Source organism: Ctenocephalides felis, unplaced genomic scaffold (assembly GCF_003426905.1).
Source record: "Ctenocephalides felis isolate EL2017-DRISC unplaced genomic scaffold, ASM342690v1 CF-g0.4_SCAFFOLD_00845, whole genome shotgun sequence".
In the NCBI taxonomy this organism is placed as follows: Eukaryota; Metazoa; Arthropoda; class Insecta; order Siphonaptera; family Pulicidae; genus Ctenocephalides; species Ctenocephalides felis.
The window spans coordinates 85,170,359-85,197,438 of record NW_020536999.1 but is presented as its reverse complement, the minus strand read 5'-3'; the positions used below and the strand labels follow the sequence as shown (position 1 = coordinate 85,197,438).

At 30.3% G+C, this 27,080-nt stretch overlaps 3 protein-coding genes across 3 annotated transcripts; 1 reads left to right on the top strand and 2 right to left on the bottom strand.

The window, feature by feature from the left end:
• Positions 1-126: 126 nt before the first annotated feature.
• LOC113391212 lies at positions 127-2,928 on the bottom strand. The gene is made up of 4 exons (XM_026627164.1): positions 2,898-2,928; positions 2,571-2,727; positions 403-545; positions 127-335 (listed from the first exon to the last, which is right to left on the bottom strand). The coding sequence occupies exons 1-4, from the start codon at positions 2,926-2,928 to the stop codon at positions 127-129; spliced, it is 540 nt and encodes a 179-aa protein (XP_026482949.1).
• LOC113391211 lies at positions 2,928-10,584 on the bottom strand. The gene is made up of 5 exons (XM_026627163.1): positions 10,405-10,584; positions 9,995-10,239; positions 7,431-7,562; positions 3,130-3,300; positions 2,928-3,047 (listed from the first exon to the last, which is right to left on the bottom strand). Exons 1-5 carry the CDS (start codon positions 10,514-10,516, stop codon positions 2,928-2,930), a joined length of 780 nt encoding a protein of 259 aa, XP_026482948.1. The 5' UTR covers positions 10,517-10,584.
• Positions 10,585-18,060: 7,476 nt separating this feature from the next.
• LOC113376321 (tryptophan--tRNA ligase, cytoplasmic-like) lies at positions 18,061-26,976 on the top strand. The gene is made up of 8 exons (XM_026616233.1): positions 18,061-18,287; positions 20,265-20,493; positions 20,583-20,765; positions 20,836-21,013; positions 23,349-23,555; positions 25,979-26,068; positions 26,419-26,523; positions 26,787-26,976. The coding sequence occupies exons 1-8, from the start codon at positions 18,143-18,145 to the stop codon at positions 26,886-26,888; spliced, it is 1,239 nt and encodes a 412-aa protein (XP_026472018.1). The 5' UTR covers positions 18,061-18,142; the 3' UTR covers positions 26,889-26,976.
• The last annotated feature ends 104 nt before the right edge of the window (positions 26,977-27,080 follow it).

The window sequence follows — 27,080 nt, the reverse complement described above, 5'->3', positions numbered from 1 at the left end:
AATATATATATATATGGAGAATTTTGTATCATCTATGGAGAATTTTGTATCATCTATCCCCCCTACCTGGTGTTATTGCTCTTATCATCCATAAATATCTCGGTCATCATCTTATACACCTGTTCTTTATTCTCCTTCTTGTGTTACAAGCAAATATAAAACTTGCAATAAGCTATCGTAAGCAGAACTGATTCCCAGATCAATAGAAGATGCAAAAAATGTTATCGCCTCATTGGAGTCATGGGCGGCCTTCGAAAACAGCATCTTTTCGATGATAGGCAGAGCTTTGGAGATGATTTCAGAGAACTGAATTGTCATTTTAATATCTCGATCATCTAAATGAAAACAGATAAAAAATAATAATGGTACTGGTTTGTTGATATTATTAAAGATTTCTTACACTTGTTTGCTCGTCGATTTGTTTTTTCAAATCTTCAGAAATAGGGGCGACGTCATTGCCTTGGTTTTTCGGTTTACTCTGAAGCACCAGTTTTGTGATGACGCAAAAGAAGTATTGGGGTAGATCTTTTAATTCCATATCTTTCCTGAAAAAAAGAGCATCAAAATCATTATGAGGCAATTCTGCCGTAACAGAGTTCATAACATAGCGTTGTCATCGTTACGCTATCTTAGGCATTTTAATTGGTAGTGAAAATTGTGAAAATGTCTAACTATTTGCTATGTGATCAGGCATATTTTACATATAAACAGGCAAAGAAGAATGTTATGATAACAGAATTTTTGATGAAGTAGTTATCATAAGATTCTTCCTTGCTTGTTTATACGTAAAATACGCCTGATCGCATGGCAAATTGATATACATTTTAATTATATAACCCATAATAATTTGATAATGATGCACTTGTTTAAATAATGATGCACTTGTTTATTGTATCTGTTGAAAATCAATAATTTTTATCATTATCAAGTACTGTATCATTATGCCAAGTAAATAGTCTAATTTTAATTTTAATTAATGTCAAAAGAACTACTCATTTTCTCAAATTTTGATGAATTTTTAGAATCAAACTATTTGTCGTAAGGCCGTAATTTCAGTAAGTTCTATAAGACCATGGTATATATCGCTAAAAAGAAATCCATAAAAAAATTTCAACAGTTAATTACAAGAAAACGGCTCGGTAGATTTTCACCTAAAACTAATCAGTATCATTCCCAACTAATATCTTACGAACAGTTTTTGATTTTTTAAAATCGGTTCGGTAGGATGAGCTTAAATGTGGACGAAAAGTTTAACACTTTTTTTCAAATTGCAAAGAAACGGCTTGGCAGATCGTCGCCCAAAACTGACAAACGATAGTCCTCGCCGAAATACATCAAATGGCTTTTGAATTTCTAAAATCGGTTCAGGCGTTTTTGAGAAAACGTCGATCAAAAGTCTAATTTTGACAAATGCCGAAAAGACCATACTGATTTTTGCAAACTTTGACGAATTTTTAAAGCTGAACCAGTTATCGTAGGGCCGTAATATTTTACTATGATCTACAAGACTATGGTATCTATCGTCAAAAAAATAATCATAAAAATTGTCGATTTTTTTTTTTAATACTTTATTACAAGAAAACGGCTCAGCTGATCTCTACCAAAAACTAATCAGGTCGATTCCCAACCAATATCTTTCGAACGATTTTTGAATTTTCAAAATCGATTCAGAATGCGGGCTAAAACGTGGGCGAAAGATTTTTCACTTCTCTGCTATTTACGAAGAACGGCTTGGCCGATCGTCGCACAAAACTGACAAACAATAGCCCTCGAGATACATCAAATGGCTTTTAAATTTTCGAAATCAGTACAAAACGGTACAACCAAAACGGCGATTTACGGCAAAAAATCTGTTGGTGCACACGCACGCACACACACACACACACACACTAACACACACACACATACTTTTTCCAAATTTGGTCTCATTCGATTCAGAATGGCTTGAAACTTCGAGAAAACAAAATTAGAGAATCGAATTTTTTGATGAAAACATAAACTTCTCCTTTGGGAAGTTAATTAAATCATTCATAATATTGTCTAACACTTCAAAGCCCTGCTGCAACGCGGTATACTTTAAAATGGCTTTTGAAACGAGAGAAATGCACCAGACAAACAATCAACAATTAAACTGTATATAAAGTTATTGTACCTGTGTAACTTTTAAACCGTTTGTTTAATTAAAATATTCGACAAATTTGTGCAAAATTAAATTATTTATGATACTGTCTAATAGTTCATAGCCCTACAGCAACTCGGTATACTCTAAAATTGCATTTTAAACAAGACAAATGTACCAGAAAACTAAATGTATAAAGTTATTGTATCGGTCGTAACTTTTAAACCGTTTGTCTAATATAATTAAAATATTTGACAAATTTGTACAAAATTAAATTATTTTTAATAATGTCTAACATTTCAAAGCCCTATGGCAACTCGGTGTACTCTAAAATTGCATTTGAAATGAAACAATTATACCGATAAACGATCAAAGTGAATTCATGATGCAGATTTGTAACAATTTTAATATCATTTAATGTATTATCCCAAACTGATAATTCTCCACATACCTTGCATCCGTTTCATTTATTTGACGTTCCACATAAATAGTATATTTCAGTAGATCATCAAATTTTTGCTTGGTGAAAGCTTTTAAAATAAGCTCGTCGATTGAATCGAATTCCTCTTCTTCAAATGCCATCTCGTCGTATAATTTTATAGTTGCATCTAAAAACATACAAAACGTAAATATTAAAAAAGTGAGATAAACTTTTTCGACACGTGAAAAAGCAAAACGTCGACCCGGTTGCTTCAGCGCCCGGGTCGACACGCCTACGATGTTATGCCTACGAAATGCAGACACGAAAAAAATTATATCAAACTTTGCTTTACCATACCTGTTGCAAATGCATTTTCTAAAAATGGCATCAGGGCGGTTTTGCATTCATCTTAATCTTTTCCAAGTCCGCCTGATGCGGTTGCTCACGCAAACTTGCCAGCTTTTCTATGGCATTCTGTAAACTCTGATGCAAAACATCGTTGTCCATCTATATGAATTATAATTGATAAATCAAAAACAAACATTCCACATATTTTATATAAATAAGTATGTATAATTTTTCTACTCACCGGTACATCCGACGGTCGATTTTTGATGAATTCTTTCAGAACAACAATTGCATTCTTTCGAACCAATATGCCTTTGTCACACAAACGTCCAACCGAACGATCCATGATCTTCAGGAGCCACGATAAAGGAAGGGCTGAGTCTTTTAATAATTTTGCAAAAACTTGCAAAACCTAGAAACAAGAAAAAGTTAAAATTAATTAAAATTCGTGGTAGGTTATAGTAATGGGCCAAAAATCGAAAATGAAAATTTTTATATATCTTCGCGTTTCAGGGATTTCTGAATATTTTGGCATACCTCGGAAAAAATGGATGTGTGTGTATGTATGTATGGATACAATTTTACGTCCACCTTTTACGTCGCAGAGATCGACTGATTTGTATGGTTTCAAAAAACATTCGATTTGTATTGATAAGGAGATGTGCTGGTTTTTGACAAAGGCAGAACCAGATGTTTCGGAGATACGGAGCAAAAGAGAGCAAAAAATACAAATCGAGTTTTTGAGAGAACGGAGTTTCCGATTTGAATGATACATTCAATTCGTAATGATAGGGAGAAGTGGTAATTGGTTTTTGGCAAAGGCAGGTCCAGTCGTTTTGGAGATACAGAGCTAAATGTGCAAAAAATTGCAGTTTTTGAGAGATTATTTTGGGGAAAAGATTTTTTTTCAATTTTTTTTTTAATTTCCAAAAAAAATTTTTTTAATATCAAAAATAATTCGTTTTTTATATTTTAATTCGGTACGGAAGTTCCAGCAATTTGCCTCAAAGCACGATGCCAAGCACCACTAGATTTTCCTATTTTACAAATTATTGGTTGCTGTAGAGTGCTATAATATATATTAGGATACTTCATTATTACATATGTTACTTTTTACCCGATAATAATATGATTTTTTTAGTAATATTTGATTATTTATTAAACCGTTTTTTCGTAATAAATTGTTGCAAAACATTTTTATTTTGACGGGTACTGAACCAAAAAGAAAACAACATCTAAGTTTATAAATTTTAAGTTTTGCGCATTCAAATGTTTTTCATATTTTACTATTTTTTTCTAAGATTTTTGTTCTAAGTGTTAATTGTTGTATATATAATTATAGATAATTTTATTAGCTTTCTAATAATATATAATAATAATATTTTTAATTAAATTATAACAAAATAAATGTAATTATAAACCAAAGTGCTGAAGCCTAAAACGATGTGCGCGTCTGACGACGATATTAATTGCAAAGTTTAATGAATTATGTTTATAAAAACTTGGTCTAAAAGTTACAAAATGTTATATACAGATTTATAAATAAGTTTATTGACTTTTTAGTCATATATCATAATATATAAAAATGCTAATAAGATTTATTACAATAAAGCCAAAAATTTAAAAAAAATTAACTAATGAAATTCACCAAGGGCTAATAACTAAGATACTAAATTTTAAATTTTACAAGTTTTTCCTGAATTATTTTGTTTGAAAAGTTATTGAACATTATAAACAGTTTTGTAGACAATTTTATTAGCTTTCTAACAATATATAATATACTTATATTTCAAATTATGTATAATAAATTAAACGTGGATATAAAATACAGCAACCGCTGAAACTAATGTTTGGCCATTTGGTTTCAAAGTTTTTAAATAAAATTGTATAAAATTTTCTTAGAAACGTTATAAATTGTTAAACACAGATTAATAGATAATTTTATTAGCTTTGATTTGATATATAATAGTATATATTAATTATATTAATTAACTAAACTACAATGATAAATATAACAAAGTATCTTGTAGTATTTGTTTAGTAATTTCTCAATCAAATGATCCGGTAAAACTCGAAAACGGCTAAACCGATTTGGCCAGTCTAAGTCTTGAAAACTTCGTGCCAATACAGAGATTGTCGGAAAGATGAGATAATATTTCAAAATCGCGTAGTAACTTTACATTTTTAATTTGAAAATTTTTGTAGAAGCGTAATTTGCAATAAACTATGGATGGTGGCTAATACGTGAAATGTCAAACGTTTTTGACAGATGATGTTCAATTAAGTTTAATAGGATGTTTTACGTGAATATTATTTACTTATGTAGTAAGTAGTTTTGTTTGTAGTTTTATTTATATACAAAAACGTTATTAAACGGACCGCAAGTGTTACTAGAAACCCAAAATATCAACTTTTTTGAAATGTTAATATGAAAATGAAAATTTTGGCACATTTTTCTCTAACACGGTGCTCTGTAAGATCTCATTTGAATAATTATATACCCATTGGTATTTATAAAACATTTCCTAGGTTATATTATTTTTATTTACGTTATTTAAATTCAGAACCTAAATGATCAAAGGGACATTTTATCGAAAAACATTTTCCCAGTTATAATCTCCCAGAATTTATCGAAGAATAGATAGTAATATATGAAAGTCCGTGGTTTAAAAGGTCCACCACCGATGTGTCATAAACCAGTAAAGTTAAGCATTGTTTAACAACAAATTTTGTAAAATTCTTTAAAATTAAAATAAGACTTGTTTGCCACCTGGCCATTCCAAGCGACCCCGCCTATGGGGTAAAAAGGTCTAAATACATTTTTGAAAGACATAAAAAAGCACATTTCTACAGTGATAAAGTAGAAGGCAGTTTTACTAAACGTAGTCAGATAATTGTTCGTTTGTAATTTGCTATTTGTTGTAATATAAATTGTTATGGTTTTCACACAATATAGTTTATATTTGCTCAAGGTCAAATTGGACCTTTGTGCCTAGCCCTACGCTACATATATACTTTTCATTAAATTTACTTTAACTCATCGAATGTAACTTGAAACTTTTCAAAAAGCAGGTCAAAAAAGAAATACTTATTCATTTTCTATCTCTCCTCGCAAAAATTTGAAAATTTGTATAAGTTCATTAGTATTATTTACAATTATACAGAAAATCCAGAATCCAAAAAATCTGAAAACTTGAAATGTAATCAATAAGTCAAAAAACCAAAAAAGACGGATTGATTATACCAGGTTTTCTATAGAAAGTGTATAAACTGTGTTTGATTGTGTTGACAAACTAGCTGTAAGTGGAATTCTGTCTTAAGGCATTAGGCATCGTGCCTTAAGGCAATTGCTGGAACTTCCCGTACCAAAATTATATTTTTTTAAAAACCATTATAATTTTTTTTAAAAACAATTAACATTTTTGAAAAAAAATTACTTTGAAAGAATAAGATTTTGAGAAACTATAAATCGGACAAAAAATAACTTTTTTTGAAAAAAAAATTTTTTTTTTAAAAAACATTTTTTTAATTTTTTTTTTTTGAAAAAAAATTTTTTTTCTTTATTTTGACATATTGTAGAAGATCTGAACTTTTTTTCAAAGCAATCGTACTGCTTAACTGCATAGGGACAAAATATAAAGCGCGTAAGCGCCGCGTCGCTGTCTAGCGCATAAGCATTGGTACGGAACCCATAGAAATGTTAACAAATGTATACTTATTGTTAAAATCTCTATAAAATGTCTGATAATTGATGTGCGTATGTCTAATGATCATTTTTGACCGCCAATGGCTCATTTTTTTTCTTTTTTCTCCATATCTCCGAAACCGCTAGACCTACCTTCATGAAAATTTTATCGATTCTTCATCTTGTCAATACAAGTGAAATGTTTTTTGAATTATTCAAATCGGACGACGCCCGTTCTCTTAAAACTGATTACCGTTTTCGGCACTTTTTGCCCCGTATCTTCGGAACGGCTAGACCTGCCTTTGCCAAAAACTAATCAGCACGTCTCCTTATCAATACGAATCGAATGTTTTTTGAATTATTCAAATCGGTTGATCCGTGTTCCCGAAATCGTCGACGAAAATTTGTATCCGCACATACATACCCACACGCACATACATACATACATACATACACACACACACACAACACACCAACACACACACACACCACACATACATCCATTTTTTCTAAGGTATGCCAAAATGTTCAGAAACCTTTGAACGTAAAGATATATAAAAATTTCATTTTCGATTTTTTTGCGATTACTATAACTTGCCCTACGGGAAGTTAAATATAGACAAACTAATTAGATTTATTGTTTTTATAATATACCTCATTGTATATAGCATTGAAACAACACATCCTTATACACATAAAGTATTAATACTTTCGATTCTCTAGAAAATTGTTTAGAATAGCCCTTACTTAGCAAAACAACGTTTGCCGGTCAGCTAGTATATATAATATTATACATTTATACATATATATATATATATATATATATATATAAATGTTCGTAAATGAATTTTTCAAACCTTTGACCGAATGCCAGCAGCAACATCATGCAACATATCATATAAATCCTCAAGTAAACCATCTCTGATTTCTTTGTCCTCCTGGCTTAATCCTTCAACATTATAACTTGTCTCAAAATCTCTCCAATTATACTACCATAACATATTCGAATACTGGAATCTGCAAACAAACAAACGAATGTACAAAACAACAATTATACATATATGTAATTCCTAATTACATCGAAATTCTCAAACCGACTGAATATCTCCCAACAAAGGCACACCATTTCCTTGGGCCTCACCACCGCCAAATCATTCACAAAATTCATCATCTGCTTCAAATCGACGCTGTCACCACTCGATTCTTTCTCAACGAGGACCAGAATTTCTTGGTGAGAATACTAACATGGGAATTGATTTCAAAGTTGTCTTTTATTTGAAGCACGCCTTGTATTAACGTGTTCTGGTAGTTATATCTGTGTTTTTGATGATGTGAACGAATTTTATGACGAAGGTGCTAGCATGATTGTAGCTTTTGAGAAGATTGCCGAGAATCTGAATATCTTTTCACGGATTACTTCTGATTTTGAAAAGTTGTGATCTTTTAAGCTTTCGTAGCAGCAGTTGCTCAGAGCCTAGAGGAGAGGATAAAAGTAATAGTAATAATATATATATATATATATATATATATATATATATATATAGGGCCGGTCCTGGGGTCCTTAGCGCCCGCATGCAACTTTTTTTCTAGCGCCCCCCCCCCCTATTATTATTTTTCACCGTTTTAATAGTTTATCATTAAAATTATATAAATATTTACATATTTTTTAAAAATTAATTTTAATTATTCTGGATTTGGTACACAAAATATTAAATATAATCTAGAAAAGTAAAAATTTATTGATTTTAAATTTATTTATTATTATCGATATTAATAATAAAACAATCCCTATCATAATTTCATATTTTAGTAATTTTCAATATGTAGTAAATTGGTTAAGGATGTAAGTTCGACTACCATAGCAAAAGAATTAATATTTTTGTTAGATTAATGTTATAGAATTTAAGAAATGCATTTCAGAAATAGTATTTATTATTTTGATATCAAGATCTTTATATCAACAAAAATATTAAGTGAAATAAATGGATTTAGTGCACAAAAAATTAGATATATATAAGAGCGTATAAAATATATTGATTTAAATTTATTTAAAAATCCAGGCGATTCGGGGTGTGATTATAATCAAGTATTTGAAATTTTCAATTATTTTTAACGTATTTGCAATATTAATATTTAAAAAAACTTGCATTTAATTTTCAAACACTCGTGTTTCATGTTGGATTTTTTTAAATTTTAATTTAATTTAATTTTTCTCATTTACAATATCCAAAATGCGTCGTAAACTTCTCCTTATGATATCGTAAGAGACGTCATATTCAGAATATCAGCTTGTTGTTTTAAAGTTAAATTTTTAAACGTATTTTAGAAGTATTGTTCAAAAATCAGTAAAAAATGCAAAGAAATTACACATTTCTTGAACAATATTGAAAAAAAATTTTATTATAATTGATATGTATTATTTCTGTATAGTTAATAATTATTAAATTTAGAATATGAACATCACTAGGTATAAAACAGTCTTAAGATTTCGTTCCTAATTAAATTTGTCTTCCATTTTTCATATTTATTCCATCCACGCATGTCTTCAACATTCAAAGTTCAACAGATGCGAAACATTTGCAACAAAAGCGAAAGTTACAATTCAATTTCTGGGAATAAACAAGTCATTTTCTAAGCATTGACTCCACATTTTTTATAATTTGTTTATATTTTTTTTAACAAGTTCCAATTCAACTAAATCAGCTCGCAATTTTTTGTCAACAATGCCCAACAATTAATTTAATCTTTCGCAGGTTTGCGCTTATGGAATTGAACACTAGATAATTTCTTTTTTGATTCCACGGTAAACTTCAAACAAAAACACAATTGAATAAGTAGATTAAGCAATAAACGAGAGCTGTTTTTACTAATTTGGCAGAATTATTAATCGGTTAATTGTTTCTACTGATATCAATTGCAAATAAATATGCTTTTTGTGTCTCCGTATCCCTAGTCAAGTTAAATTATTTATTATAATTAAGTATTCTAGATTTAAATAAATAATTCTAGATTTTATATAAAAAAATATAATATTATATTATAAATTTAATTTCCGAAACTCGTTTTGGCGCCCCCTAAGGCTTCTGCCCGCATTTTTTGCATGCATCGCATGCAAGGCAGGACCAGCCCTGTATATATATATATATATATATATATATATATATGTATATAATTATTCATAAGCAAGCCATAATCAATATAATAGATTATTATTTCAGGCTCTTGTCATCTTATTCATAATTAATATTAAAGGATTTTATATAATCATAGTAGTTGCACAAATTTTGCTTCTGAAAAAAAGCATTTGAACATTAAACAATGTTCATCATCATCAGTTCATCATATTAAAGTCTATTTGACCACGAGTCAAACTTTTACATAAATTTTCCATTTACCTTTTTTATCTAGCTCTGAAATAAACTCCATTTGTTATGTACAAAACGATTTTGGTCTCGTTCAGAACATTGACGTCATTGTACATTTTCTTAGTGAAATACAAATCTAATTTTGTGTTCAACTGAGACCAAACCTTTCGCAAGGTTTCGGAGTAGAAAGTTATGTATTTCCAATCCAGAGCGCCCAAGTGTTTTGTGACATAGTAGTAGACATCTAGAAAGTGCTGTATGTAGTCTTCTAAGTCACTTTCGCCAAAATTTCTTGTCAATTCTGGAAAGAAGAATAATAGATCAGATTATAGATAATTCTGTCTCCATTCTGACAAACTACTATCAAATAACACAACAGTTCTAGAATGGATTGCTATAGCAATTAACGACATTACACTTGTTATTTACTATAACAAAATTATTTCCTCTGACTTTTTCGACTTACCTCTACAATCGTTTGATAGATTCTCAATCCTAAGTTTTCTTCTAACACAGAATTCATTGTCACTTTCCACTAAATCGCTTTTTTTAGCAGGAATAATAAAAACACTCGTCATTTTCAGACTATTGTTAAAAACGCTATGACAGTTAAACGTTTAAAGCCAACAAGACAATGAACAGTAAGAGATGCAATGACTCCGTAGAATTGTCTATGAATGGCGCGCTGTACGTTTGACAGTGTTGCCAGATGAGATTGTTTTTGCCGTTAAAATGACCGGTATATTTGAAATTGAATTTTACATGCAACAGTATTCTTAAATAATTTTAGCAAGATAAAACTGGTTGCAAGTAGCTTTTTGTCTTAAGATAAGTTGCACAAACTTTCCGATACGTGTTCATAACCGACTCCAACAAGGACTTTAGTTACTAATTCTTAGTTACAAAACTTTGAAATCTGACATAAATTTTATGTAGTGATATATTCTAAAATGCTAGCCATAAATAATTGAAACTCAATGCTACTCTTAATAATATTGTTAGTTTGCCTTGAGGTAAACAGTTGTCTAAATAGTTGAAATTAAATACTTATTAATTATGTACATAGATAAAAGAAGAGTATATATGAAGAGATTATGTATACAGTAAACCCTCGCTTTACGCGGCAAGTGCGTACCGTGCAGTATGGGAACCGTGCTATAAGAAACTCGTATTTAACATACAATTCAGGCTAATTCGTAGTGCGTTCTATGGAACCTTACATAGTGCAGTATGGGATCCGTGCTATGAGAGATTCACAGTTGGTACAAATCGCACCATTTTTATCGCGCTGTATGGAGACCAAGAAATTCCACTTGAAGTAGGACGAAATGACATGTAGGGCATTGACACGATTGACACCTTATTCAAAAATTGGCGCGACGCAGTAGTCAGCTCAAACGTGTTCTTAGGTGGCTATTATATAAACAGGCATGTCTAAAAGATAAAAGTCAATAACAAAATTTACATCAATACCCTTTTGCACAACGAACTTATGGGCTGTTGACCAAATACCGTGTAATAAGAAGTCCGTGTAGTCGGAGGGATGTCGGATTTTTAGCTCCGTGTAGTATGGGAACCGTGTATCCAGAGTGCCGTGTAAAGCGAGGGCCTACTGTACATAGTGTGAAGTTCATGCAACTTGACTCATGGTAAAATTCGATGTAAAACTAGTTTATATATATATATATATATATATATATATATATATATATATATATATATATATATAGAATAGAATAGAATAGAATAGAACTTTATTAAAATTCAATAGTTACAATTTAAGTCATTTACAATACATAATTATTCTAAAAATTCATTTATAAAATAATAGGGATTATTTAGTAAATAATTTTTAACAATATTTTTAAAGGTGAATCTTGTTTTGCATCTCCATCCATCAGGTAGCTTATTATAGATCTTGGCTCCCAATGTAGTTCTTAGCGATGATTTAAGTTTGATTTTTGGACATATCACTGCATTTTTATTCCGCGTATTGTGGTCGTGGACATCACTTCTCAATAAATGATTAGTTTTATCCGCATGCACCGCAATAGCTTGTTGCCAAATATAAATGTTTGTGACAGTCAAAATTTTGTGTTTTATGAATAGCGGCCTGCAAGGCTCCCGAGGTGAGACTCCTTCTATTGCTCTAACCGCCTTCTTTTGTAGATCCATAACTTTAGAAGTGTGTGCACTATGTCCCCAAGCTAATATTCCGTATGAAAGTACAGAATGGAACATAGCAAAGTAGGTTTCCCTGGCACATTCCTGGTTTATTATGGATCTAATTCTTCTAATGGCATAAATGGCTTTCGAGAGCCTTGCGCATAGCAACTCTATATGTTTGGCCCAGGTCAGCAAACTATCCATTGTTAGTCCCAAGTATTTGACTTCACCGCCTTGAAGTTCAACATGTCTTCTACTAGCTGTAAAATTAATAGAAACAGTTTTGTTTTTATTCAGAACAATTTTATTTGCGAGGAACCACTCTTCAGCTTGTTTATAAGCATTTTGCCTCTTTTCATTCATAACTTTTATGTCTTTGCTTGCAACTGCCAGAGCCGTATCGTCTGCGAACTGAGTCGAATGGCAATTCAAGTTGGAGGGCAGGTCATTCACAAATATTAGGAATAGTAGCGGACCTAAAATACTGCCTTGGACAATTCCAATATCTGGTACTACTTCTGCATTACTGAGCTTATATTGCCAGTCGACGAATTGTTGACGATTCGTGAAGTAGGATTGCATCAGCGTTAACGGAACACCTCTCAGTCCATAATATTCAAGTTTTTTTAGAAGTATTTTGTGTGGTACGCAATCGAATGCCTTACTAAGGTCACAGAACAGCGCACCGCAATGTTCATGATTCTCTAAAGAATCTTGTATGAAATTTAGAAAATTTACTATGGCGTCGATCGTATTCAACCCCTTTCTAAACCCAAATTGACTGTTGTTTGAATAGTTATTGGCTTCAAAGAAATTTAGTATTCTTGAGGCCAACAACATTTCAATCAGTTTAGAAAATACAGGCAGTATGGCGATTGGCCGATAATTGGATGCATCTTGGCGGTCTCCGGATTTATACACTGGAATGATTCTCGCCAGTTTCATTTTATCTGGAAACTGTTCTGTAGCGAATACACTGTTTACGATTGCACAGAGCGGTGAAGCTATATACTCGGCTACTGGTTTGATCATTTTAGCGTTTAGTCCAAAAGCGTCAAGTGATGTCTTGTTTTTCATCTTTTTAATCGCTGTAACAATTTCTTCTGGAGATGTTGGTCTCAGGAACATACTTCGCCCACTGACATATATCTTAGATAAATAAGCTTCGGGTCTAGTCTTTGCGTCGAGCAAGTCCTTGGTTAGATTGACAGCTACATTCCTGAAAAAATGATTAAATTCGTTTGCTGATGGCGTACCAATTCCGATATTATTTGAATATTTTTGACCTGTTTCTTGTTTTATTATATTCCATATAGTTTGTTGTTTATTATCTGATTTAACTATATTCATTACATTACTTTGTTGACGTTCCATTTCCATCTTATGGTTATATAATCTTTTATAATGTTCAAAGTATTGTTTCAGATCAATTCGCTGTGACTGTTTAAAAGCATCATATAGAAAATCCACAAGTTCTTTGAGATTTCGTAGATTTTCTGACTGCGCCGAAATTTTGTTTTTGTTTATCAATATGCGTTTGTAAGGAAACGCGTTGTTTGCTATTTGTTTAAAAATATTTAGAAAAATATTAAATTGTTTGTTGCTATCTTCAGTCTGGTCCAGGCAATTCCAATTAACTAGAGATAGTTGTTTTTTGAATATATATATATATATATATATATATATATATATATAAGTTATATACTAAATGACTCGTAGGGTAAGTTATTGTAATCGTCCAAAAATCGAAATTGAAATTTTTTGCATTTCTCGACGTTTTGAAGGTTTCTGAACATTTAGGCATACCTCAGAAAAAATGGATGTGTGCGTATGTGTGTGTGTGTGTGTGTTTTGTGTATCCGCATTTTTTCGTTCACCTTTTCGGGCGCACGGATCAACCGATTTGAATGGTTCAAAAATCATTCGATTCCTATTGATAGGGAGATGTGCAGATTAGTTTTTGGCAGAGGCAGATCCAGTAGTTACGGAGATAAAGAGCAAAGATGGCAGAAAATGGAAATCGAGTTTTTGAGAGAACGGAGCATCCAATTTGAATGATCTAAAAATCATTCAATTAGTAATGCTTGGGAAAAGTAGTTATTAGTTTTTGGCAAAAGCAGACCCAGCCATTTCAAAGATACAGAGCTAAATGTAGAAAAATGGCAGTTTTTGAGAGAACTAAGCATCCGATTTAAATGATTCGAAGAACTTTCTGCTTGTTTTAATAAAATAATTGATTTTTCAAAAAAAAAATTTTGTATATCGAAAATAATTCAGATTTTTAATTTTGACTAAAATTCAAATATACTTTACACAAATAATTTCAACTTTGCAATTCAGTTTATATATTTTTTATAAATATTAGACAATGTTACAATATAATATATATTTGAAAACATTTAATATTCCTCGAACATTTCGTTACTCTACGGAAAGTTCCAGCAATTTGCCTTAAGGCACGATGCCATACACCCCACTACTTTGTACAGTAGCAAATAAGTTTTACTCCAATCGCGTGTGATCCTTACGCGCACTCTTTTTTTAATTTACGGAATCTACGAAACCTATAAATTGCTCATAATTGGCTGTTACAGTATCGGAACCATAAACGCCATTCACAATTTTAGCACCCTGGTTTGCATTTACAAAAACTGTAAAATGTACTGATTTTTGTCTTCGTACACTTCCATTTTTAACCCCCTGTAACTCATAACTGAATGCACCAAACAAAAAACAGCAAAAGAATTTCTTACTGCAGAATGCCACCTTTCCAACGAGCATAAATCTGAAACTAGTTGCTCAATAATTTATGAGAAATCTATTAGTACAACCATCTCTCAAAAAAAAAAAAATAGATTTCTTTTTCCCCAAACTAATATATCTAAAAATGACTTTAAATACAAATTATCTACTTTGCTTTTACAAACGAGATCTTTAAATTTCTTTTTTTGAAGTAAAACCTCTTTAGGCGCAACTAGGGTGTAAATCTGTGAAAATGCAACGAAAGAGCGTTACGCTCGAGTCGAGTGCCAATGATTCGTCATTCGTTCCCGACGAGATCATTTCTATACTGGTCGATTGTGATTGGTCGTCGTGCCGCGTGAGTATGATTCCTTTGATTACAAGATAAGTGAAACAAATAAATACAAATAAATGAATATAAATTATCTATTTTGCATTCACAAATGAGATCTTATAAATACTTTTTTTGAAGTAAAACTTCTTCAGGCGCGACTAGGGTGTAAATCTGTGAAAAGATAAGTGAAACAAATAAATACAAATAAATGAATATAAATTATCTATTTTGCATTCACAAATGAGATCTTATAAATACTTTTTTTGAAGTAAAACTTCTTCAGGCGCGACTAGGGTGTAAATCTGTGAAAAGATAAGTGAAACAAATAAATACAAATAAATGAATATAAAATATCTATTTTGCATTCACAAATGAGATCTTATAAATACTTTTTTTGAAGTAAAACTTTTTCAGGCGCGACTAGGGTGTAAATCTGTGAAAATGCAACGGAAGAGCGTTACGAGTCGACTGCCAATTATTCATTATTCGCTTTCGAGTTTATCATTTCTATATAGGTCGATTGTGATTGGTCGTTGTGTCGCGTGATTGCTATGATTGCTTTGATTACAAGATAAGTTAGATAAGATCCAGAATATAAAGTATTACAAAGTTGCATATTATTATGAATAATTATAAATAATGAAAAATGAATTGATATTGAGATTTAGAACTCTAAACAAGAAATCAAGCACAGCAACAGTTTGTATAGTTGTGTTTCATTTATATACATATATACTTCATAATTGGCATTTATGCTATATTTATTGCTAGTGTTAATGAAATTATTACATGGATTAATTAAGTCAGTTTATTTAAATCATCACCCATGCTTTAGACATAAAGCGATTAACAACTATTTAAGTAATTGAACTGCATTAAAATATATATCACAAGTGCATAGAAAGTGTTTTGACAAAATATTAATCTATTTAACATCACCCAACATTTTATAATGCAGATTTGGATAAGTCTTTAGTCTTAGAAGCTCCAACTCAGTCTGCAGTTCCACTAAAGTGCATTGTCGTTCTTGAATGCGTTTAACTAGACGAGCTCTTGTTGTCACAGCTTTCATTCTAAAATAAAAATAGCATTTTAGAAAATATTTTTAAAAAAATAAGCCTTATGATAATTTATATTCTATATTAACGGCCTAATTTTAAAGCTTTAACAGTGTTTTGAGATGAAACTTGTAACGCAACTTCCAACAAGTTTTTTTTTTTTTTTTTTATTATAGTTTATTTATTGACTTTGTATACACGTGCATTAGTCTTACACATTTTTTAAGTTATCTTTACATTTTTATTAACTTATGTTGTCTCGACGTTTCAAGCCTTAAACGGCTATTTTCTGAATTAAATGCGATCAAATATTGAAAAAGTATGTGTGTATGTGTGTGTATGAACAGATTTTTTGCCGTAAATCGACGTTGTCTCAAAAACGGCTAGACCAATTTCAAAAATTCAAAAGCCAATAATGTATCTCGAGATACATTTGAATTATAAGGAAACGGCTTGGCCGATCGTTGCACAAAACTGACAAACAACAATGTTCAATGATCAATAGCATAAAAGTGAAAAAAAGTGATTTTGAAAAATTCAAAAACCGTTCGAAAGATTGGTTGGGAATCGTGCTGATTAGTTTTTGGTAGAGATCGGCCGGGCCGTTTTCTTGTAATAACGTATTAAAAAAATTTTTTTTCGACGATTTTTATTATTATTTTTTTACGGTAGATACCATAGTCTTATAGATCATACTAAAATATTACGGCCCTACGACAAGTCGTTTAATTTTGAAAATTCGTCAAAGTTTGCAAAAATTGGTATCGTTTTTTTGGAATTTGTCAAAATTAGACCTTTGATCGATGTTTGCTCAAAAACGCCTGAACCGATTTCAGAAATTTAAAGGCCATTTGATGTATCTCAATGAAGACTATCGTTCGTCAGTTTTGTGCGACCATCTGCCAAGCCGTTTTTTTTTTGTAACGGAAAAAAGTGGTAAAGCTTTCGTCCACATTTAAGCTCATTCTACCGAATTGATTTTAAAAAATCAAAAACTGTTCGAAAGATATTAGTTGAGAATGATACTGATTAGTTTTAGGGAAAAATCTACCGAACCGTTTTCTTACGACAAGTAGTTTAATTTTAAAAATTAATCAAAGTTTGAGAAATTGATTAGTTTTTTGACGTTTGATAAAATTACAATTAGACAAATTTTTACTTGGTATAACAATAGAGTACTTGGTCTTAATGATCATGCTAAATCATTAAAGTCCTACGGAAACTGGTTCAATTATAAAAATTGGTGGTTTTTGAAAATTTGCTTTTAGAAAATACTCCGAGTTAACGTGTAAGTAATATGTAATAAATCCACTCGGAATACTTTTAATCACTCATAAGTTAATTCATTTTTTATTAATTAAAGTGATTATTTATACATTTCGGGAAGTTCATGTAACTTGCCTCAAGACAAAATACCAATTACAACTAGTTTTTTTGCTTGTATATAAATATATAGTGCACCATATATCCTTTTCTTTCTCAATAATGTTATAAAATTGGTTGGGAGGGAGGTTTTTTGCCTTATTATCTCCCTCCATTGTTCTTGACTACCCTTTTCCCATTTTTTGCACTCAATTATGGCGTTATAAAATTAGTTGGGAGGGATATTTTTTGCCTTACTATCCCCCTTCATAGTTCTTTCCTTTTTATTGTAAACGCAAACTAAAATAAGATAGCAAAATCATTTTAAAAAAATTCTGCTGTGTGACACCCGCCTAATATTACACCGCCCAATTTACCACCGTGTGACACCCTCCTAACATCGCACTGGTAACCCTGTTAAACTGTCAAATCCAATTTGACACTTGAGCAGTCTGACAGTTCTCAACTCATAGTATGGTGCAATAATACATCATAGGTTATTTTCTTATAAAATCCATTAATTTCTTGGTAAAATCTACAAAATGCCTAGCGAAGGAGAGATTGATTTTATGACTGAAGAGAGAACCGAAGCTGAGGGGGCTCCTTCGAGTGCGGAAGACGATATCGTGACACCATGGAGCGTCTCTAGTGCCTCCGAGACCGGCGTCGATTATGACAAATTGATAAGTAAGAAATTATAATTGAAATAATAAATAGATTAATAATTTTTTAATGTTTGTGTCATGTACTTTTGTTGTATGGGGTGCAGTTTTAGTCCTAGGGAATATTAGGAGATGATATCTTCATATGGTTTTAGTTTTAGGCTGGTGACATATGGACAGTAGAGAAGACTATTGAACAGAAAAATTGCATGAAATTTAAACCAAAAGCCATTTTTGTATTATGAGTCACATATTTTCTTCAATTATTAAAGCTTAAGTTAGGTAAGAATCTCAGAATTCGAGATACCCAGCTGTAAGTCTGTAAATACTTGTATATTGACACTCTAAAGTTGTCTCAAAACCTACATATGGTAGGGCGTCAATACCATATGTAGGTTTTGAGACAACTTTAGGGTGTTAATATACAAGTATTTGCAGACTTATAGCTGGGTATCTTGAATTACGAGATGAACTTACTATAATGACTGGACTAAAAGCTGGACTAAGTCTACAACTTAGTCAATCATCAATCATTGTCCTGTAACCACGTCTACAATTCAAAAGTTCCAATTTTTTTTATATCCTATCCTATGATTTTTATTATTTTATTTGATCTCCTGCGTTTGTGATTTATTTCAGGTCTTGCCAAAACCAATATAAAAAATTCAGAAAAAAAAATAATATAGTACCCGCAGTAAAAGTACAATATCCCACTTGATTTCACCACACAACATAATTGCTCCAATAATTTAGTCTATAATTTTCATAATCTCATATGATATATTAGTTGCTTTTTGGCAATTGTAGTTTCATTTTTCTTACTAATAATTTATTATTAACATCATTGTTTATGTTCAAATCTTAGGAGAATTAATTTGCAAAATCTTGTTAATATGTGCAATTTCAATGTATTCAATCTAAGATCAACTTATTTTCAATATCCAATGCTAAACAAATGGATTTTTGGCACATGAAACAAAATCCTAAATCATTTTTTTAATAAGTAGAAATATTTTTTTGTATTGTTAAATAGTTTAGTAAAGTAAACCAAACTGCAATATGCACAAGTTTAAAAACATAATGTATATGCAATTTTGGATTTATTGCATTATTTTTTAAACTGGATTATATAATTTCATCTGCCAAACATATACTGTTCACTGTATCTTATATTATTTTAATCTGGCAGATCTCAGCTGCTTTTCGGCAATAATAATGTAGACATTACATTTTCTTGTATATTATATTCCAATATTATCTCATAATTTCAGCTAAATTCGAATTTCAAGTGAATTGACATTTCTAGCAGATGACCGTTCAAATGTTTTTAATGTCAAACAATGATAAATGGTTTTTTGCGATTTTTGCCATTTATTTCTACAATTTTATTATAGTTTTATTATTCATTAAATCTTAAATATTTCCTTTGACCAACTCTGAAAAGAATTATCGAAATTTGAATGACCGTTTAGGAGAAGTATCAAATCATACACCCATATAGAAGAATTTTATATATAAGATACATTCATTAAAAAGCAACCTAAATGTGGCCTTTATCTAATAATTATGTTATAATCTTTAATTTGATGCAGCCAAAAAGGGTATTTTTTATTCAAAAACATATTTTTGTTCGGTTTCAAATGATAATGGATCTCACTATAGCTTGATATTAGTTTGTTACCAACTTGGGTCACAATGAAATCTAAAATCGCTTATTTTGTTTGAAAAGTATATAATCTTAATATAAAATCTTAAGTCTCAAGATAAAAATATCTGTATGTAAAAAAGATTTATCTTATAAATTATTCAAAACTGTTTAGTTTTCCACAATGCCAAACCAAATATATAAATTTTGTATTAAATGTATCCTTTCTACAAGTAACAACAATAATGTGTTACATATTATTATTCTTTTCACTCTTATTATTATTTTTTTTATTATTGACATATTATTTCCTTATTATGATTCATTTTATCTATTCTTTATCTTTTTTCCTCCCAGAAAGGTTTGGCAGTTCGAAGATTGACCAAGATGTAATAACACTAATGGAAAAAATCATAGGACGTCCAGTTCATCACTTAATCCGCCGAGGAATATTTTTCTCGCATAGAGATTTGAAAACTTTATTAGAAAAACGTGAACAAGGACAACCTTTTTATTTATATACTGGAAGAGGTCCTTCCTCGGGGTCTATGCATATTGGACATCTTATTCCTTTTATGCTCACAAAGTAAGAAATAGAGATATATAAATAAATAAATAAATATATATATATATATATATATATATATATATATATATATTTACTTATTATTTCAGATGGTTGCAAGAAGCTTTTGATGTACCTTTAGTAATTCAGTTAACGGACGATGAAAAAACTTTATGGAAAAACATATCACCTGAAGAATGCACACAAATGGCTCGAGATAATGCTAAAGATATTATAGCAATGGGATTTGATGTCAATAAAACTTTTATATTCTCAGATTTAACATTCATGGGGTAATTATATTTAATTAGTATAATAAATAATATTAATTGATAATAATATTAATTATTTTTGTTTTCATAGACAGTGTCCTGATTTTTATAAGAATGTCATCCGTATTCAAAAATGTGTAACATATAATCAAATCAAAGGAATTTTTGGGTTCGGTGACTCGGATGTCATTGGTAAAATAGCTTTTCCGGCAGTTCAAGCAGCACCAGCTATCTCGACGACGTTTCCATTTATTTTCAATAACAAAAAGGTAAAAAAAAGTAATAGTATGTGTAAGCATGAAGTGATACTTCATAATGTGTGAATGGAACTAATAAGGGATACAAATTGATTAATATTAATATTGCTCACAATTCACAATATGGTTTCAGTTAGACCCACAGTTTTAGACAAGGTCCAATATTTTCAGATAATCAACAAAATTTTCAGACCATCAACAACATTTATAGACAATTTTCAACATTTTTGGGTAATCATTAATATTATCAGGGCTATTTACAATTTTTACAATGTCTAGACATTTTACAACATTATCAGATAATCTACAACACTTCCAGACAATCTACAATATTATGTAACAATCTACAATATTGTGAAACAATCTAAAACATTTCTGGACAGTTTATAACATTATCAAATGATCTACAATATTATCAAATAATCTACAACATCTTTAGCCAACCTATTATATTTTCAAACAATCTACATCACACTCAGCCAAAGTATAATATTTTCAGGCTATTTATAACATTTTTAAACAATCTACAACATTATCAAACAATCATAAACGTTTCCGGACAATGTGCAATGTTATCTCAGACAATCCACAACATTTTCAGAAAATCTAAACTATTTTTGAACAATCTATAGCATTATTAGGCAATGTATTGCCATCGTCAGACAATCTACAAAATGTTCAGACAATCTATAACTATCTCAGGCACCTTTCCACATTTTAAGACACTTAAACATTTACAGACAATGTACAATATTCTCAAACAATCAACAACATTTTTTGGTCAATCTCTAATAGTTTCAATTTACAACATTATTAAACAATCATCAACAAGACTGTTTTCAGACTCTGCAATGTTATCTCAGACTATCTACCACATTTGCAGACAATCTACAAGAATTTTAGCCAATATATAATATTTTCAGTCTATCTACAAAATTTTTAGATGATCTACAACATTATCAAAAAATCTACACTATTTTCAGACAAGTTATAGCATTATTAGAAAATGTATAGCATCATAAGACAATCTACAACATTATTAGACAATCAACAACAGTTTTAGCCAATCTCTAATTTTTTCAGGCTACATACATTTTTAGATAATCTACAACATCATCAAACTATCTACAACAATATCAGATAATTTACAATATTATCAAACACCTACAATATTTTCTACGGACAATCTACAACATTTCCAGACAATCTACATTTCCAGACAATCTACAACATTTTTAGCAAATTCATAATATTTTCAGACTATCAACAACATTTTTTGACAATTTATGACATTTTTAGACTATCTTTAATATTTTCAGTCTATTTACAACATTTTTAGACAATCAACAACAGTGTTAGCCAATCTCTAATTTTTTCAGGCTATATACGACATTTTTAGACGATCAACAACAGTTTTAGCAAATCTATAATTTTTTCAGGCTATATACGACATTTTTAGACAATCTACAACATTGTCAAACAATCTACAACAATATTAGATAATTTACAACATTATCAAACAACCTATAATATTTTCAGATAAGATGTAACATTTCTAGACAATCTACACTATTATCAGACAATCTGCAACGTCATCAGAAAATTTACATCTATCAGACTATTTGCAGCATTTTCATACAAATTACAACATCTGCAGAGAAATTACAGTATTTTCTAATAATGCAAAATACTCTCAGACAATCTGAAATACTTCCAGAATCAGAAAATTCTGGAAGTATTATCAGGCATCTACAACATTTCTAGACAATCTGGAACATTATCAGAAAATCTACAACATTATTAGACAATTTGCAGCATTTTCAGACAAATTACAATAATTTCTGTCGATCTACAGTATTTTCAATTGGGGCAATCTACAACATTTCTAGACAATCTACTATATTATCAGACAATCTGCAACATTATTAGGCAATTTGCTGCATTTTCAGACAAATAACAACATTTTCTGACAACACAAAATATTCTCAAACAATCTACAATGTTATTGGGCAATCTACAACATTAATGGGCAATCTGCAGCATTTCTAGACAATCTTCTATATTATCAGACAATTTGCAGCATTTTCAGACAAATTACAACAATTTCTGTCAATTTGCAGCATTTTCAGACAAATTACAACAATTTCTGTCAATTTACAGCATTTTCAGAAAACTTAAAATATTGTTGACAATCTACAACATTATCAGACGATTATCGCTTTGTCTCTTTCTATTCCCCCTCCATGGTAACATTAAACATTTAGTCACATTAGAAGTTTCACTTCAATAAACCCTTTTTCAATCTACACAAAAAGAGTTCTTTCTACTTATAAATTTATTTCACCAGGTTCCTTGTCTGATACCATGTGCGATAGATCAAGACCCCTATTTCAGGATGACCCGTGATGTTGCCCCAAGAATAGGAGCTCATAAGCCTGCTCTTATACATGCTAGTTTCTTCCCGGCTTTGCAAGGTGCAAAGACTAAAATGTCATCGAGTGAACAAAACACAGCTATATTTTTAACCGATACACCAAAGCAAATTAAGACAAAGGTAAGGGAAATATAAAAGAATTTAAAAAACTAGGTGTAAGTGGTATTTATATAAGGCAAGTGCCTGAAGTTACCAATATGTGTGAATATAGTCTTAATCAATAAGAAGTAAGATTTAGATAACTAGATAAATTTTCAACAGATTTTTTTTGAGAAATAATTTTCAAACTCAGTAAAAACTAATCTACGCAATTTTTAATTAATATATTTCAAACAGACTTACGATATTTGTAATTATATTAATTATAGGGCAACAATACGCCCTTGTATGCCCTAAAAACTCATATTATTCAAACTTTAATGATTTTTTATAATTCAAACAATTTTCGTAGTTCTATAATATTTTAAGAATGTTCGTTTAGATCAGATTTTCTCAAACTTATTTCTTCAAACGCCCCCTTGGAAGATAAAAAATTTTGTAGCGCCCCCCTACCTTTAAATCTTTTTTTTCAATTTTAATAAAATAGTTGTAGTGTGCTATATTAGTTGATGTAACCTTGAAATATTATAGGACTATGAAAATTGTTTGAATTATAAAAAATCATTAAAGTTTGAATAATATAAGCTTGAGGGCGTATTGTTGCATTCTAAATTAGAACATTTTACCAGTAAGAGCAAATAAAACACTCATTATATTACATGTATACATGTAAAAAAAATTAGTTAGAGGCCACTTATCGCCACTCTGGATATTACAATTGCCCACCAGTGGGTGATACCATCCACTTTCAGAAAGACTGATTTAGATCGTCAACTCTCCACTCTCTATCGATATTTAAAATTTAATTAAAAATGCCAAAAAAAATTTTATTATGCCACGTATGAAGTAACTTTTTGGCTGATCTTCGCCAAAAACTACTAAGCACGATTTTCTACTGATATCTTTCTAACGGTTTATAAATGTTTAAAATCGGCCAACGTGCGTTTATTGAATGGTTTTTAACTACCCAGATGAGAAGTTTGTTTTTGCCAAAAAATCCGATTTGCTAATTTTATGTAATCTCGACGTTTAAAGTCATTCTAAATCATATGAGACTCAATTTGGAAAAAAGTATTTGTGTGTGTGTGAGCCGATTCTTGACCTTTTGTCAACGTTCTCAAAAAGACAAAAAAAACAGCTGGGCCGATGTCAAAAATTTCGAAGTCATTCAATGTAACTCGATAAGAACTATCGTTTGTCAGTTATGGGCGATGATCGGCCAAGCTGTTTTTTTGTAATTAGCAGAAAAGTGTAGAATTTTTCGTCCACAATCAAAACAATTTTAGAAATTCAAAAACTGAAAAATAATTATTGGGAATCGCGCTGATTAGTTTTTGATAAAGATCGTCCGGACCGTTTCTCCGTAATTAAAAGTTTAATTTTTTTTATAAGTTTGTACTGCGATAAATTTCACAGTCTGAAATAACATACTAAAATATTATAGGCCTACGATAAGCTGTTGAATTATAAAAATTTCTCAATGTTTGGAATTGCGCTGCGCATTTAAGCGATTCTAATCAGAATCTATGCCGAGTATATGAATAATGTCTTAGATAAAAGAAGAGTATAATAGTTTCTATGGTTCGTAGATATCTACTGATTATAGTTGACGTTCACACTTAAGACTTATATAAAATACATCTTTAGATGGATGAAATAAAAAAACTTAAATTAATTTACTCTATTACAGATATTGTAAGTATCTTTTGAAGGAAGTCAACTGAAAATCGCTTAAATTAATTTTTAGTGAAAACAATAATTTTATTTTCGAAATAAACAGTTGAAGTTTTATCTTGATAGCCGAATCTCAATTCTTATTGAATAAGTTGGTTATCCATACGTATGGGGAGGTTAATGCAACTTGCCTTATGGCAAAATGCTACTTACAACTAGTTAATTTTTTTAAATCGGTGCAGCCGTTTTTGAGTTTGATGGAATGTCAAAAATGACTCACATATATACACATATTTTTCTAAATTTGGTCTCAAGCGGTTCAGAATGACTTGAAACGTCGAGAAAACAAAACTAGCAAGTCGAATTTTCTGACGAAAACATTCGATTTCTTCTTTGGGATGTTATTATATAATATCTTGATATTTGTCCAGTTAGACTTTTGTAATACTTATGAGGCAACTCTGTCGTAACAAAGTGTTGTCATGGCAACACTATGTTATGCTTATTTCTTAGTAGTGAAAACTGTGAGGATCATATGATAACAATAAAGAATCTGCATCATTGAAGATTCTGTTATCATAACATTCTTCCTTGCTTGTTTATATGTAAAATACACCTGATCTCACAGCAAATAGATAGACATTTTTACAGTTTTCACTACCAAGAAATAAGCATAACATGACAACGCTGTGTTATGAGCTCTGCTACGGCAGAATTGCCCCATTAATTTCTTTTACAATATGATGTTTTGATAATTGTTATCTTTACAGATTAACAAATATGCATTTAGTGGAGGAAAAGTGAGCGTAGAAGAACACCGAGCCTTGGGTGGTGATTGTTCGGTGGATGTTTCATATCAAGTAATTATTTAAGTTATTTATTGTTTTTTATAGTTCTAGTTTTATAAGCCTATTCTCGGATATCTAAACATCTTACGCCAATGTTATTAGAAGTTTGATAGCTATTCTTGGTGATTAATCACATCAGGCTTCAAAAGTGGGGGTTTGACAAAAATTCACGTAATATCATAGGCGAAGGGGGGGATGTGCATAGTAAGATATAAAATTCATTTGTTTTTTTACCTGAATTAAAAAAAAAAAACAAAATTTTTTGAAACTTTATCAGAAAATGTACAATTTTTCTGGGTACTAAAATTACACTAATAAATAATCATTACTTTTATTAATAAAAATTTTATTATATTTTTTAGTTACTTAAATTCTTTTTGGAAGATGATAATGAATTGGAAGAAATTCGAGTTGCATACAGTACAGGAAAAATGCTAAGTGGAGAAATTAAGGCGAAAGCGATTGAGGTTTGTATTGTAGTAATTGTTAGTAATTAAGTTAGAATTTTTCTCATTATCTTGAGGGAAGATAAAAAAGCAATAGAGTAGATAATAATGTGTATATAACAAGTGAAAACTATTTAATAAAAAATTCTCATATAAAAATAAAAATAGATTATGTTTGCAAGATTGAATTTCAAAAATGTTTCTCGCTACCCAATTAACATTTTTTTATATAAATACGTTTTGAATTTAAATATTTTTGATTGCAATAATTTTTTCCCCCTTAGGTTCTTCAGCCGATAGTTGCAAACCATCAAAAGCTCCGATTGGAAGTAACAGATGAGATTTTAGATCAATTTATGTCACCTAGATCATTGAATTTTAATTGAAAACAAAATTACCAAGATGCAACTGGATTTGTGTTATTTTATAAATATATTGTAAAGCTTTGCACAAAAACTATGTGCATTCCCATTGACAGCATTTTTATATTTTTTATTTATTACATAATATTTATTAAACACAAATGATTGATTAAAGATATGTTTTATTAACTAAGTAAGTGCAAAGAGAGTATGAAA

Excerpts from the sequence above, each read along its gene's own strand:
- LOC113376321 (XM_026616233.1), top strand. The coding sequence starts at position 18,143 with ATGCCTAGCGAAGGAGAGATTGATTTTATGACTGAAGAGAGAACCGAA. Across the intron at positions 20,494-20,582 it reads ATTCCTTTTATGCTCACAAA|ATGGTTGCAAGAAGCTTTTG; the intron begins GTAAGAAATAGA and ends TTATTATTTCAG. Across the intron at positions 26,069-26,418 it reads CGGTGGATGTTTCATATCAA|TTACTTAAATTCTTTTTGGA; the intron begins GTAATTATTTAA and ends TATATTTTTTAG.
- LOC113391212 (XM_026627164.1), bottom strand. The coding sequence starts at position 2,928 with ATGCCATTTTTAGAAAATGCATTTGCAACAG. Across the intron at positions 2,728-2,897 it reads AGAAAATGCATTTGCAACAG|ATGCAACTATAAAATTATAC; the intron begins GTATGGTAAAGC and ends GTATGTTTTTAG. Across the intron at positions 546-2,570 it reads ATAAATGAAACGGATGCAAG|GAAAGATATGGAATTAAAAG; the intron begins GTATGTGGAGAA and ends TCTTTTTTTCAG.
- LOC113391211 (XM_026627163.1), bottom strand. The coding sequence starts at position 10,516 with ATGACGAGTGTTTTTATTATTCCTGCTAAAAAAAGCGATTTAGTGGAA. Across the intron at positions 3,301-7,430 it reads CTGCTGGCATTCGGTCAAAG|GTTTTGCAAGTTTTTGCAAA; the intron begins GTTTGAAAAATT and ends TCTTGTTTCTAG. Across the intron at positions 3,048-3,129 it reads ATCGACCGTCGGATGTACCG|ATGGACAACGATGTTTTGCA; the intron begins GTGAGTAGAAAA and ends TAATTCATATAG.